This window comes from Eriocheir sinensis, chromosome 44 (assembly GCF_024679095.1).
Source record: "Eriocheir sinensis breed Jianghai 21 chromosome 44, ASM2467909v1, whole genome shotgun sequence".
Taxonomy (NCBI): Eukaryota; Metazoa; Arthropoda; class Malacostraca; order Decapoda; family Varunidae; genus Eriocheir; species Eriocheir sinensis.
In genome coordinates, this window is record NC_066552.1 from 1183685 (window position 1) to 1196781 (window position 13097).

The window sequence follows — 13097 nt, forward strand, 5'->3', positions numbered from 1 at the left end:
AACAACAACAACAACAACAACAACAACAACAACAACAACAACAACAACAACAACAACAACAACAACAACAACAACAACAACAACAACAACAACAACAATGAAATAATAAAAACTTAGACATCAGAAAGGAAGATAAAAATGGAGAAATGAAAATGGAGGAAAATGGGAAAATAGATAAATAAAAAAGAAAATGAGTTAATAAGCAAATAAATGAGATAAAAAGATAAATGAAGATAGGTGAAAGATAGATAGATAGAAGGAAGAAAGATAGATAGATATAGATAGATAGATATATTGATATAGAGAGATAGTTAAGAAAGAAAGCAATGAATTAAACAGCAAATAAATGAGAAAAATATAAATAAAAAAGAGAAATGTAAGTAAATAGAAAATAGATAGATAGACATAGATAGATAGATAAATAGATAATGAAGAATGTTAAGTAAATAAATAATGCAAATAATTAAAGATAATAATTTGTAGTAATGGAAAGGATATATAATTAATTACTGATACAAAATGCTTTAATAATCATGTTGAAAATAATAATAATAATAATAATAATAATAATAATAATAATAATAATAATAATAATAATAATAATAATAATAATAATAATAATAATAATAATAATAATAATCGTTGCAGTTGTTTTGAGGTAAGAGAGGTATAATTAGAACTCTCTCTCTCTCTCTCTCTCTCTCTCTCTCTCTCTCTCTCTCTCTCTCTCTCTCTCTCTCTAATACATATACATCATTTCTGCTTTCCTCCTCCTCCTCCTCCTTTTCCTTCTCTTCTTTTTTTTCTTCCTCTTCTTCTCACCAATCTTCTCCTCCTCTCCTATCCCTCTCTTTTTCTTCCTTCTCCTTTCTTCTCCTTCCTTCCTCCTCCTCCTGTTATCATCATTCTTACTAAACCTCCTCCTCTTTGTCCTCCTCCTTCTCTTCCTTTTCATCTTCCTCCTCCTCCTCTTACTTTCATTCCTTGCTATCATTTCTCCAACCCCATCCCCCTCTTTCCTCTCCTTCCTCCTCCTCCTCCTCCTCTATACTCCGGCGTTGTCCCCCAGCCATTTCTTGATTTCCTCGTAGTTGTTCTCCATCCAGGCAATGTTGACATCCGTGTTCTCGAGAGCGATCTGAACAGCGCGGGTGGCGGTGCTGAGGGAGTCTTCGTGCTCTTTATAGAACGTCTCGAGCTGGAGGGGGAAGACGGAAGGGGGGGGTGAGGGAGAGGAGGAGGAGGAGGGGTGGTGTTGGAGAAAAGAAGCTGGGGTGAGGTTCAAAGGATAGGAGGGAAGAATCAGAAAGGAAGAGTAGGGATTGAAGAAGGAGGAGAGGTGGTGTTGGAGATAAGAAGTTGGGGTGAGGTTCGAGGGATAGGAGAGTAGAATCGGAAGGGAAGAGTAGGGAGTGAAGGAAGAGGAGGAGAGTTGAAGACAAGGGAAAGTGGAGTATTTCAGGAGGAGGAGGAGGAGAGGCGGTGTTGAAGATAAGAAGTTGGGGTGAGGTTCAAGGGATAGGAGTGTAGAATCGGAAGGGAAGAGTAGGGATTGAAGGAAGAGGAAGAGGGTTGAAGACAAGAGAAAGTGGAGTATTTCAGGAGGAGGAGGAGGAGAGGTGGTGTTGGAGATAAGAAGTTGGGGTGAGGTTCAAGGGATAGGAGTGAAGAATCGGATAGGAAGAGTATAGGGACTGAAGGAAGAGGAAAAGGGGGGTTGATGACAAAAGTGGAGTATTTCAGGAGGAGGAGGAGGAGGAGGAGGAGAGGTGGTGTTGGGAATAAGAAGTTGGGGTGAGGTTCAAGGGATAGACGTGAAAGATAGGAAGGGAAGAGTAGGGATTGAAGGAAAAGGAAGAGAGTTGAAGACAAGAGAAAGTGGAGTATTTCAGGAGGAGGAGGAGGAGGAGGAGGAGGAGAGGTGGTGTTGGAGATAAGAAGTTGGGGTGAGGTTCAAGGGATAGGACTGTAGAATCAGATAGGAAGAGTAGGGATTGAAAGGAAAAGGAAGAGAGTTGAAGACAAGAGAAAGTGGAGTATTTCAGGAGGAGGAGGAGGAGGAGAGGTGGTGTTGGAGATAAGAAGTTGGGGTGAGGTTCAAGGGATAGAAGTGAAAGATAGGAAGGGGAGAGTAGGGATTGAAGGAAGAGGAAAAGAGTTGAAGACAAGAGAAAGTGGAGTATTTCAGGAGGAAAAGGAGGAGGAGGAGGAGAGGTGGTGTTGGAGATAAGAAGTTGGGGTGAGGTTCAAGGGATAGAAGTGAAAGATAGGAAGGGAAGAGTAGGGATTGAAGGAAGAGGAAGGTGGTTGAAGACAAGAGAAAGTGGAGTATTTCAGGAGGAGAAGGAGGAGGAGGAGGAGAGGTGGTGTTGGAGATAAGAAGTTGGGGTGAGGTTCAAGGGATAGAAGTGAAAGATAGGAAGGGAAGAGTAGGGATTGAAGGAAGAGGAAGAGAGTTGAAGACAAGAGAAAGTGGAGTATTTCAGGAGGAGGAGGAGGAGGAGGAGAGGTGGTGTTGGAGATAAGAAGTTGGGGTGAGGTTCAAGGGATAGAAGTGAAAGATAGGAAGGGAAGAGTAGGGATTGAAGGAAGAGGAAGAGAGTTGAAGACAAGAGAAAGTGGAGTATTTCAGGAGGAAGAGGAGGTGTTTGGGGAAGGAAAGGAAGGGAGGGAAGTGGAGTGAGGGCGGGAAGGTGTTGAAAGCGGAAAAAAATAAACAAGTGAATAGATGAATGATATAAATAACTTACCTCAAATTTCTCTATGGGTGTATTGAACTCCTTTGTGGCTGAAGTTATGAGGCGACCCACACTGGAGAAGGAGTCATAGCTGTGCAGAGAAAGAGAGAGTTAACCCGGTAGCTGCGGGGATCATGTTTCTTAATGGTCCCTCTAAGCGAGAAAAATGAGAAAAAAAATCATCACTCACGCAAACCATTTCATAATATATATCAACGCATTTGTGATCAGTTTATGCATCATCTATTTTGGGGGGTTTATATCATAGCGCAAATTTGGCCCGTCGCTGCTACATGGTAAAGCCACAAATTTGGCCCGTCGCTGCTACATGGTAAAGCCACAAATTTGGCCCGTTGCTGCTACATGGTAAAGCCACAAATTTGGCCCGTTGCTGCTACACGGTAAAGCCACAAATTTGGCCCGTCGCTGCTACCAGGTTAGCATATCCATTTTCTTCCCTTCTTCCTCCCTTCCTATTTCTAGCTTTGTTTTCCCTTTCTCACCTCCTCCTCCTCCTCCTATTTCTTTTCTCTTCCTTTATCAAACATCATCACCTTTCCATTTCCTCCTCCTCCTCCTCTCCTTCCTTCTCCCTCTGCTTTATTCTCCCTCCTTCTTCATCCCTTCTTTACCATACATCACTATCCTATCCCTATCTTTTGTCCTCTCTCTTTCTTTCATTCTTCAACCTTTTTCAGCTTTTTTTTCATATTTGTTTCCTTTTTTATGCCCTTGAACTGACTCTTCTGGTGTAGAAAAAAAACAAGAAAAAAAAAAAACATTGCTATCATCTCCCTATCTTCTCCTTCCTCCTTCCCCTCCCCCTCCCACCAGTCCCCCCACTCACTAGGTCACAATCCGCTCCCACTGGTCGCGCAAGAAGTTCCAGGCCATAGTGCGGCTAATGTCATTGTCAGCCACGGAGCCGAACACAAGGGCGATGTCTTGCTTGCGGATCCCACTGCCCTCTGTGAATGCCATGTCCAGATACCTGTGGAGAGGGGGACGGTGAGGGAATGAGGGAGAGAGGAGGGGGAAAAAAGGGAGGTGAGGTAAAGAGGGGGGGGGACAAGAAGGGGGGGAGTTATTTGTACATACCTTAATTTTTTTTTTTTTTTGAGGGGAAATTTGGGAAGGGAAATGTGCTGACCTGAGACTAGAATTAAATATAGTACTGAGACTAGAATTATATATATAGTACTAAGCCAACATGGGAAGGGTACTTATGCAGTTTTTCCTTTAATTATGGTACTGGTAGAATGGAAATATAGCATTTGTAGAAGAAAAAATATACAGTACAAAGAGAACAATGACAGTACAATGCGTGTCCACCTCACCTCGCCAGCAGCCAGAGTTCATTGGAGCACCCGAGAGCCCTTAGGAGGTGTGTCTGCTCGCTGGCAACCTCCGTGTCTAGGTATCGCTCCCACACACCCTCCCACGCCTCCTGCCCGCCAGACGCCACTCCCATGCAGTACACGGTGGATTTGGTGTTAGCCGAGACCTCTCTGTGTGGGGGGGGAGGAGGGATTGTGGGGTGAAGTTGAAGAGGAAAGATATATATTGAGTTTTTTTTTTTTTGTGTGTGTGTGTGTGTGGTTATGTATAAGGAAAAAAAAACACTGAACCTAAATACTTGATCTTCCTCCTCCTCCTCCTCCTACTCCTTTTCGTTCTCCTCCTCCTTCTTCTTTTCCTCCTACTCCTCCTTTTCGTTCTCCTCCTTCTCTGTAACTCTCCTCCTCCTTCTCCTTCTCCTCCTCCTACTCTGTCCTCCTCCTCCTCCTCCTCCTCCTCCTCCTCCTCCTCTGTCACTCTCCTCCTTCTCCTCCTCCTCTGTTACACTTCTCCCTCTCCTTCTCCTCCTTCTCTCCATCCGCAAACTTACGTCGCATTCGCCATCCAAGCATTGAAGAGATTGACAGCGTTAGACTCACACTCCTCATGGCCCATCTTGCAGGCCCAGGACACGGCCAGCGAGCGCTTGTACTGGTCGAGGTGAGGGTCGTCTGGTGAGTCCTCGAACCCTACACTGAAGTACAGAGGCTCGAGAAGGCTTAGAAGATAGCGCTGTGGGGGAGAGGAAAGGGAAGGGAGAGATTGGTTAGGTGTGTGTGTGTGTGTGTTTGTGTTTGTGTGTGTGTGTGTGTGTGTGTGTGTGTGTGTGTGTTTGTGTGTGTGTGTGTGTGTGTGTGTGTGTGTGTGTGTGTGTGTGTGTGTTCTCCCTCCCTCCTTGAACTCTATGATGAAGTACAGGGAGGAAAGGGAGGGAAGGGAGAGCTTTAGGTTAAGTGTGTGTGTGTGTGTGTGTGTGTGTGTGTGTGTGTGTGTGTGTGTGTGTGTGTGTGTGTGTGTGTGTGTGTGTGTTTCTCTCTTCTTTTTGCCCTTCATTTCTCTCTTTCTTTCTTCTTTTATATTTTCACATATTTTATCTTCTCTCCCTTAAACTCAAAAAAGAAGAAAGAAAAGAGAATGAGCGAAGAAGAAGAAGAGAGACAAAAAAAACAGAAGAAAACACAACACAAGAAACACAAAACCAAAAAAAACGCGAAACTCGAAAAAAATCCGAGCCCCACAGAACCGAAGGGGGCCAGTTCCTTACCCTGAGGTCCCCGTAGGCTGCCGTCCTGGTCAGCATCTGCTCGAGGTAGGAGAAGCCGTCCATCGCAGAGCTCCAGGGCACGTACTCAACCTCCTTCTCGAGATAGTTGACCAAATCCAGCGGAACATCGTAAGTGAGATAGCCTGGAAAATGGAGTGTTGGATTTGTTTAACTTTAATTCTGCTTCCTTCTCTTCTCCTTCTTCCTACGTTATTTTTCCTTTTTTTGCTTCATCTTCTTTTTTCTTCTCCTCCTTCTCCTTTATTTCCCTTTCCTTCTCTGCCTCCTTCTTTCACTCTTTTTTTTCTCTTTCTCCTCCTCCTCCTTTATTTCCCCTTCCTTCTCTTCCTCCTTCCAAAGTTATTTTCCCATTTTTTCCTTCATCTTCTTTCTCCTTCTTCTCCTTCTCCTTTTTCTCCTTTATTTCCCCTTCCTTCTCTTCCTAATTTCTACGTTATTTTCCCATTTTTCCTTCGTCTTCTTCCTCCTCCTCCTCTTTTCCTATATTCCTCAGTTATCAAACATCACTTCCACCTCCCTATCTTCTCTACTCTCTCGCTCTCTCCTTCCTTCTCTTCCTCCTTCTCACACACTTTTTCCCTCTTTTCCTTCGTCCTCTTTCTCTTCTCCTCCTCCTTCTTTATTCCTTCTCATTTTCACCTCCCAATCTTATCTCCTTTCTTTCTCTCTTCTTCCTTGCATTATTCTCTTCCTTCTTTGCTCCCCTACAATAACCGCCCCCACCCCCCCACAGGACCACCCCATACTCACCCCCACGCGCCAAGCTGAGAGCATCGTCTAGGAGCTGTGCGCGGGTCACCACCTCAATAACCGTGTGTCCCGTCATCAGCTGGTCGGAAATAAGCCCCCAATCCGCGACCTCATAGTTGACCCTGAAGTAACCTGTCCCCTGTATGTTGAGGATGACCCAGTGCTCCTTGGGTATCTTGGGCGTCATTGCGTACGAGGAGGTCCCGGCCGGTATCCAGAGGTCGGGGAACGTGTAAGTAAAGTTCGGGGCATTGGCGGAGGTGTAGGAGATCGGCACCCACCAGCTTGATCCTTGGTCGTCGCTGCTGTTGCCGGCGAGGAGGAATCGTTGCTGGTGTGGGGGAAGGAAAAGGAGAAGGAGGTGTTAGATAGCGTTTGAGAAGAAGGGTTTTAAGAGGAGGAAGAGAGGGAGGAGGAGTTAAAGAGTTGGGGTTACAGAAGAAGGGTTTTAAAAGGTAGAATAAGAGGAGGAGGAGGAGGAGGAGGAGGAGAAGGAGGTGTTAGATAGCGTTTGAGAAGAAGGGTTTTAAGAGGAGGAAGAGAGGGAGGAGGAGTTAAAGAGTTGGGGTTACAGAAGAGGGGTTTTAAAAGGTAGAAGAAGAGGAGGAGGAGGAGGTGTTAGATGAGGTTTGATTCCTTCCTTTCTTTCACTCTCTCTTTCTTCCCTTCCTTCCTTTCTTCCCCCCATCCCTTCCTTCCTTTTCCTTCCCTCCTACCCTTCCCTTGTCCTCCTCTCCATTTTTCATTCCTTCCTTCCTTCCTTCCCTTCCCTTGTCTTTTTCTCCATTCTTCATCCCTTCCTTCCTTCCCTCCTTCCCTTCCCTTGTCCTTCTCTCCATTCTTCATTCCTTCCTTCCTTTCCTTCCTTTCCCTTGTCCTTCTTTCTATTCTTCATCCTTTCCTTCCTTCCATATCCTTCCCTTCCTTTCTCCTTCCCTAATCTCTTCCTTCCACACACACACACACACACACACACACACACACACACACCTGGGTCAGCGTAACAGTCCCATCCTCACTCCTCGTCACCCCCACCACCGGATAACCTCCCTGTAGCGTCCACGTGTCCATAATATCCTTCACCGAGGCGTCCTGTGGGAGCCGCCCGTCCTCCTTCGCGGCCGCCGTCAGGAATTCCCAGAGGTCGTCCTGAGTGGCGGAGTCGTAGGCGCTGGAACACAGGTAAATAGGACAGGTGAATCGAGGAGTATTTTAATCATTTAAATTTTTTTTTATCTTTGGTTTTTAATTAAGTACGACATGTAAACTGCTTAATTTTTCTTGTTTATATTTTCTTTTCTTTTTCTGTTTGTTTGTTTGTGTGTGTGTGTGTGTGTGTGTGTGTGTGTGTGTGTGTGTGTGTGTGTGTGTGTGTGTGTGTGTGTGTGTGTGTGTGTGTTTATTTTCTTTCCTTTTTTCTGTGTGTGTGTGTTTATTTTTCTTTCCTTTTTCCTTTTTTTATTATTCTAAGTTATTTTATTTATTATTATTATTATTATTATTTTTTTTTTGTGTGTGTGTGTGTGTGTACGTGACTTACAAGTGGTTGAGGTAGTTGGTGAGGCCCTTGCGGAAGGTGTCCTCCGTCAAGAAGTGGTTCATCATGCGGATCACGGACATGCCTGAAGGAAAGGGAAAGGAAGGGTTAACACACACACACACACACACACACACACATACACACACATACCTCCATCCCAGCATCATCAGCCCTTTCCCTGTTCCTTCTCCTTGTATTTTCTTCAACATTTCTTTCCTCCTTCCCTTTCTGTTCTTTCATATTCTTCATTCCTTCTTTCCCCTGTTTCTCTATCTCAGTCTTTTTACCTTTTTTCCTTTTGTTTCTTCTTTCTTCAATCTTTCTTTTCTTTCTCAATCATTTCCTTCAATTCCTTTATCTACTTTCCTTTGTTTTTTTTTTCTATTCCTCTTTCTCTCAGTATTTTCGTTCTTTTTCTCTTCCTTTCTCTCTCCTTTATCCACTTCTAGTCTCTCCATCTCTTCTTCTCTCCTTCTTTTCTTTTCTCTCTTCTTTCCATTCTTTTATTTCTTCCTCCCCTCCTCCTTTATCCATCTCTGTTTCTGTCTCCTTCCTTTCTTCTCTCAGTTCCTCCTTCCCTCCTTCTTCCCACTCACTAATTTTACCTCTCCTTTTTCCTCATCTTCATTATCCACCTCTGTCCCTGTCTCCTATCTTTTTTCTCTCTCAGTTCCTTTTTTCTTTATTCCCTCCACCTTTTCTTTCTTCCTTCCTTCCTTTATTCCTTCCTTTCTTTCTTTCTTCCTTCCTTCCTCCTCTTCCTCCTCCTCCATTCTTTCCTTCCTTCCTTTCTTTCTTCCTCCTCCTCCCTTCTTTCCTTCCTTCCTTCCTTCCTCCTCTTCCTCCTATCCTTCCTCCTCCTCCATTCTTTCCTTCCTTCCTTTCTTTCTTCCTCCTCCTCCTCCCTTCTTTCCTTCCTTCCTTCCTTCCTCCTCTTCCTCCTATCCTTCCTCCTCCTCCATTCCTTCCTTCCTTTCTTTCTTTCTTTCTTTCTTTCTTTCTTTCTTTCTTCCTTCCTCCAATCCTTCCTCCTCCTCCATTCTTTCCTTCCTTTCTTTCTTTCTTTCTTTCTTCCTTCCTTCCTCCTCTTCCTCCTATCCTTCCTCCTCCTCCATTCTTTCCTTCCTTCCTTTCTTTCTTCCTCCTCCTCCTCCCTTCCTTCCTTCCTTCCTCCTCTTCCTCCTATCCTTCCTCCTCCTCCATTCTTTCCTTCCTTTCTTTCTTTCTTTCTTTCTTCCTTCCTTCCTCCTCTTCCTCCTATCCTTCCTCCTCCTCCATTCTTTCCTTCCTTCCTTTCTTTCTTCCTCCCCCTCCTCCCTTCCTTCCTTCCTCCTCTTCCTCCTATCCTTCCTCCTCCTCCATTCTTTCCTTCCTTCCTTTCTTTCCTCCTCCTTCCTTCCTTCCTTCCTTCCCTCCCTACCTCTTCATAAATCCCATAATCCTGTCATTTCACGGTGTTAAGAGCGCCTAAGGACCTCCCTCTGTGTGTTTCCCTTATCAGCACTGCAACACACGTGGCTATTATGACCCTCGGATTTGGCCCTTAGGTGTTGCAGGCGGCGAGACACAGGGACGGATGAAACACAGGTGGATAAAACACAGGTGGATGAAACACAGGTGGATGAAACACAGGTGGATGAAACACAGGGACGGATGAAACACAGGTGGATAAAACACAGGTGGATGAAACACAGGTGGATGAAACACAGGTGGATGAAACACAGGTGGATAAAACACAGGTGGATAAAACACAGGTGGATGAAACACAGGTGGATGAAACACAGGTGGATAAAACACAGGTGGATGAAACACAGGTGGATGAAACACAGGTGGATGAAACACAGGTGGATAAAACACAGGTGGATGAAACACAGGTGGATGAAACACAGGTGGATAAAACACAGGTGGATAAAACACAGGTGGATGAAACACAGGTGGATGAAACACAGGTGGATAAAACACAGGTGGATAAAACACAGGTGGATGAAACACAGGTGGATGAAACACAGGTGGATAAAACAGGTGGATAAAACACAGGTGGATGAAACACAGGTGGATGAAACACAGGTGGATAAAACACAGGTGGATAAAACACAGGTGGATGAAACACAGGTGGATGAAACACAGGTGGATGAGACACAGGGACGGATGAAACACAGGTGGATAAAACACAGGTGGATGAAACACAGGTGGATAAAACACAGGTGGATGAAACACAGGTGGATAAAACACAGGTGGATAAAACACAGGTGGATGAAACACAGGTGGATAAAACACAGGTGGATGAAACACAGGTGGATAAAACACAGGTGGATAAAACACAGGGACGGATGAAACACAGGTGGATAAAACACAGGTGGATGAAACACAGGTGGATAAAACACAGGTGGATGAAACACAGGTGGATAAAACACAGGTGGATGAAACACAGGTGGATAAAACACAGGTGGATGAAACACAGGTGGATAAAACACAGGTGGATAAAACACAGGTGGATGAAACACAGGTGGATAAAACACAGGTGGATGAGACACAGGTGGATAAAACACAGGTGGATAAAACACAGGTGGATAAAACACAGGTGGATGAAACACAGGTGGATGAAACACAGGGACGGATGAAACACAGGTGGATAAAACACAGGTGGATGAAACACAGGGACGGATGAAACACAGGTGGATAAAACACAGGTGGATAAAACACAGGTGGATGAGACACAGGTGGATAAAACACAGGTGGATAAAACACAGGTGGATAAAACACAGGTGGATGAAACACAGGTGGATAAAACACAGGTGGATGAAACACAGGTGGATAAAACACAGGTGGATGAAACACAGGTGGATAAAACACAGGTGGATAAAACACAGGTGGATAAAACACAGGTGGATAAAACACAGGTGGATGAGACACAGGGACGGATGAAACACAGGTGGATGAAACACAGGTGGATGAAACACAGGTGGATGAAACACAGGTGGATGAAACACAGGTGGATAAAACACAGGTGGATAAAACACAGGTGGATGAAACACAGGTGGATGAAACACAGGTGGATGAAACACAGGTGGATAAAACACAGGTGGATGAAACACAGGTGGATGAAACACAGGTGGATGAGACACAGGGACGGATGAAACACAGGTGGATGAAACACAGGTGGATGAAACACAGGTGGATGAAACACAGGTGGATAAAACACAGGTGGATGAAACACAGGTGGATGAAACACAGGTGGATGAAACACAGGTGGATGAGACACAGGGACGGATGAAACACAGGTGGATAAAACACAGGTGGATGAAACACAGGTGGATGAGACACAGGGATGGATGAAACACAGGTGGATGAAACACAGGTGGATGAAACACAGGTGGATGAGACAGGGATGGATGAAACACAAGTGGATGAAACACAGGTGGATGAGACAGGGATGGATGAAACACAAGTGGATGAAACACAGGTGGATGAAACACAGGGACGGATGAAACACAGGTGGATGAAACACAGGTGGATAAAACACAGGTGGATAAAACACAGGTGGATGAAACACAGGTGGATGAGACACAGGGACGGATGAAACACAGGTGGGTGAGACACAGGGACGGATGAAACACAGGTGGATAAAACACAGGTGGATGAAACACAGGTGGATAAAACACAGGTGGATAAAACACAGGTGGATAAAACACAGGTGGATAAAACACAGGTGGATAAAACACAGGTGGATGAGACACAGGGACGGATGAAACACAGGTGGGTGAGACACAGGGACGGATGAAACACAGGTGGGTGAAACACAGGTGGATGAGACACAGGGACGGATGAAACACAGGTGGGTGAGACACAGGGACGGATGAAACACAGGTGGGTGAAACACAGGTGGATGAGACACAGGGACGGATGAAACACAGGTGGGTGAAACACAGGTGGATAAAACACAGGTGGATGAAACACAGGTGGATGAGACACAGGGACGGATGAAACACAGGTGGGTGAAACACAGGTGGATAAAACACAGGTGGATGAAACACAGGTGGATGAGACACAGGGACGGATGAAACACAGGTGGGTGAAACACAGGTGGATGAAACACAGGTGGATGAAACACAGGTGGGTGAAACACAGGTGGATGAAACACAGGTGGATGAAACACAGGTGGATGAGACACAGGGACGGATGAAACACAGGTGGGTGAAACACAGGTGGGTGAAACACAGGTGGATGAGACACAGGGACGGATGAAACACAGGTGGATGAGACACAGGGACGGATGAAACACAGGTGGATGAAACACAGGTGGGTGAAACACAGGTGGATGAGACACAGGGACGGATGAAACACAGGTGGGTGAAACACAGGTGGATGAAACACAGGTGGATGAAACACAGGTGGATGAAACACAGGTGGATGAAACACAGGTGGATGAAACACAGGTGGATGAAACACAGGTGGATGAGACACAGGGACGGATGAAACACAGGTGGGTGAAACACAGGTGGATGAGACACAGGGACGGATGAAACACAGGTGGGTGAAACACAGGTGGATGAAACAGAGTGGATGAAACACAGGTGGATGAAACACAGGTGGATGAGACACAGGGACGGATGAAACACAGGTGGGTGAAACACAGGTGGATGAGACACAGGGACGGATGAAACACAGGTGGGTGAAACACAGGTGGATGAGACACAGGGACGGATGAAACACAGGTGGGTGAAACACAGGTGGATGAAACACAGGTGGATGAAACACAGGTGGATGAAACACAGGTGGATGAGACACAGGGACGGATGAAACACAGGTGGGTGAAACACAGGTGGATGAGACACAGGGACGGATGAAACACAGGTGGGTGAAACACAGGTGGATGAAACACAGGTGGGTGAAACACAGGTGGATGAAACACAGGTGGATGAAACACAGGTGGATGAAACACAGGTGGGTGAAACACAGGTGGATGAAACACAGGTGGATGAAACACAGGTGGATAAAACACAGGTGGATGAAACACAGGTGGATGAGACACAGGGACGGATGAAACACAGGTGGGTGAAACACAGGTGGATGAAACACAGGTGGATGAAACACAGGTGGATGAGACACAGGGACGGATGAAACACAGGTGGATGAAACACAGGTGGATGAGACACAGGGACGGATGAAACACAGGTGGGTGAAACACAGGTGGATGAAACACAGGTGGATGAAACACAGGTGGATAAAACACAGGTGGATGAAACACAGGTGGATGAAACACAGGTGGATAAAACACAGGTGGATGAAACACAGGTGGATGAGACACAGGGACGGATGAAACACAGGTGGGTGAAACACAGGTGGATAAAACACAGGTGGATGAGACACAGGGACGGATGAAACACAGGTGGGTGAAACACAGGTGGATAAAACACAGGTGGATGAAACACAGGTGGATGAGACA

The 13097-nt window shown here is 45.5% G+C and overlaps 1 protein-coding gene across 2 annotated transcripts in view; it reads right to left on the reverse strand.

The window, feature by feature from the left end:
- Positions 1-510: 510 nt before the first annotated feature.
- LOC126980262 (aminopeptidase N-like) overlaps positions 511-13097 on the reverse strand; it is a 48529-nt gene continuing 35942 nt past the window's right edge. For both annotated transcript variants that reach the window (XM_050829948.1, XM_050829949.1), the window contains exons 10-18: positions 7652-7733; positions 7102-7282; positions 6112-6442; positions 5341-5483; positions 4627-4808; positions 4076-4246; positions 3586-3729; positions 2751-2829; positions 511-1198 (exon numbers count right to left, since the gene is read on the reverse strand). In XM_050829948.1, coding sequence (XP_050685905.1) covers positions 1046-1198; positions 2751-2829; positions 3586-3729; positions 4076-4246; positions 4627-4808; positions 5341-5483; positions 6112-6442; positions 7102-7282; positions 7652-7733 — 1466 coding nt within the window. In that variant the 3' untranslated portion in view covers positions 511-1045. The remainder of the gene's footprint in view (positions 1199-2750; positions 2830-3585; positions 3730-4075; positions 4247-4626; positions 4809-5340; positions 5484-6111; positions 6443-7101; positions 7283-7651; positions 7734-13097) is intronic.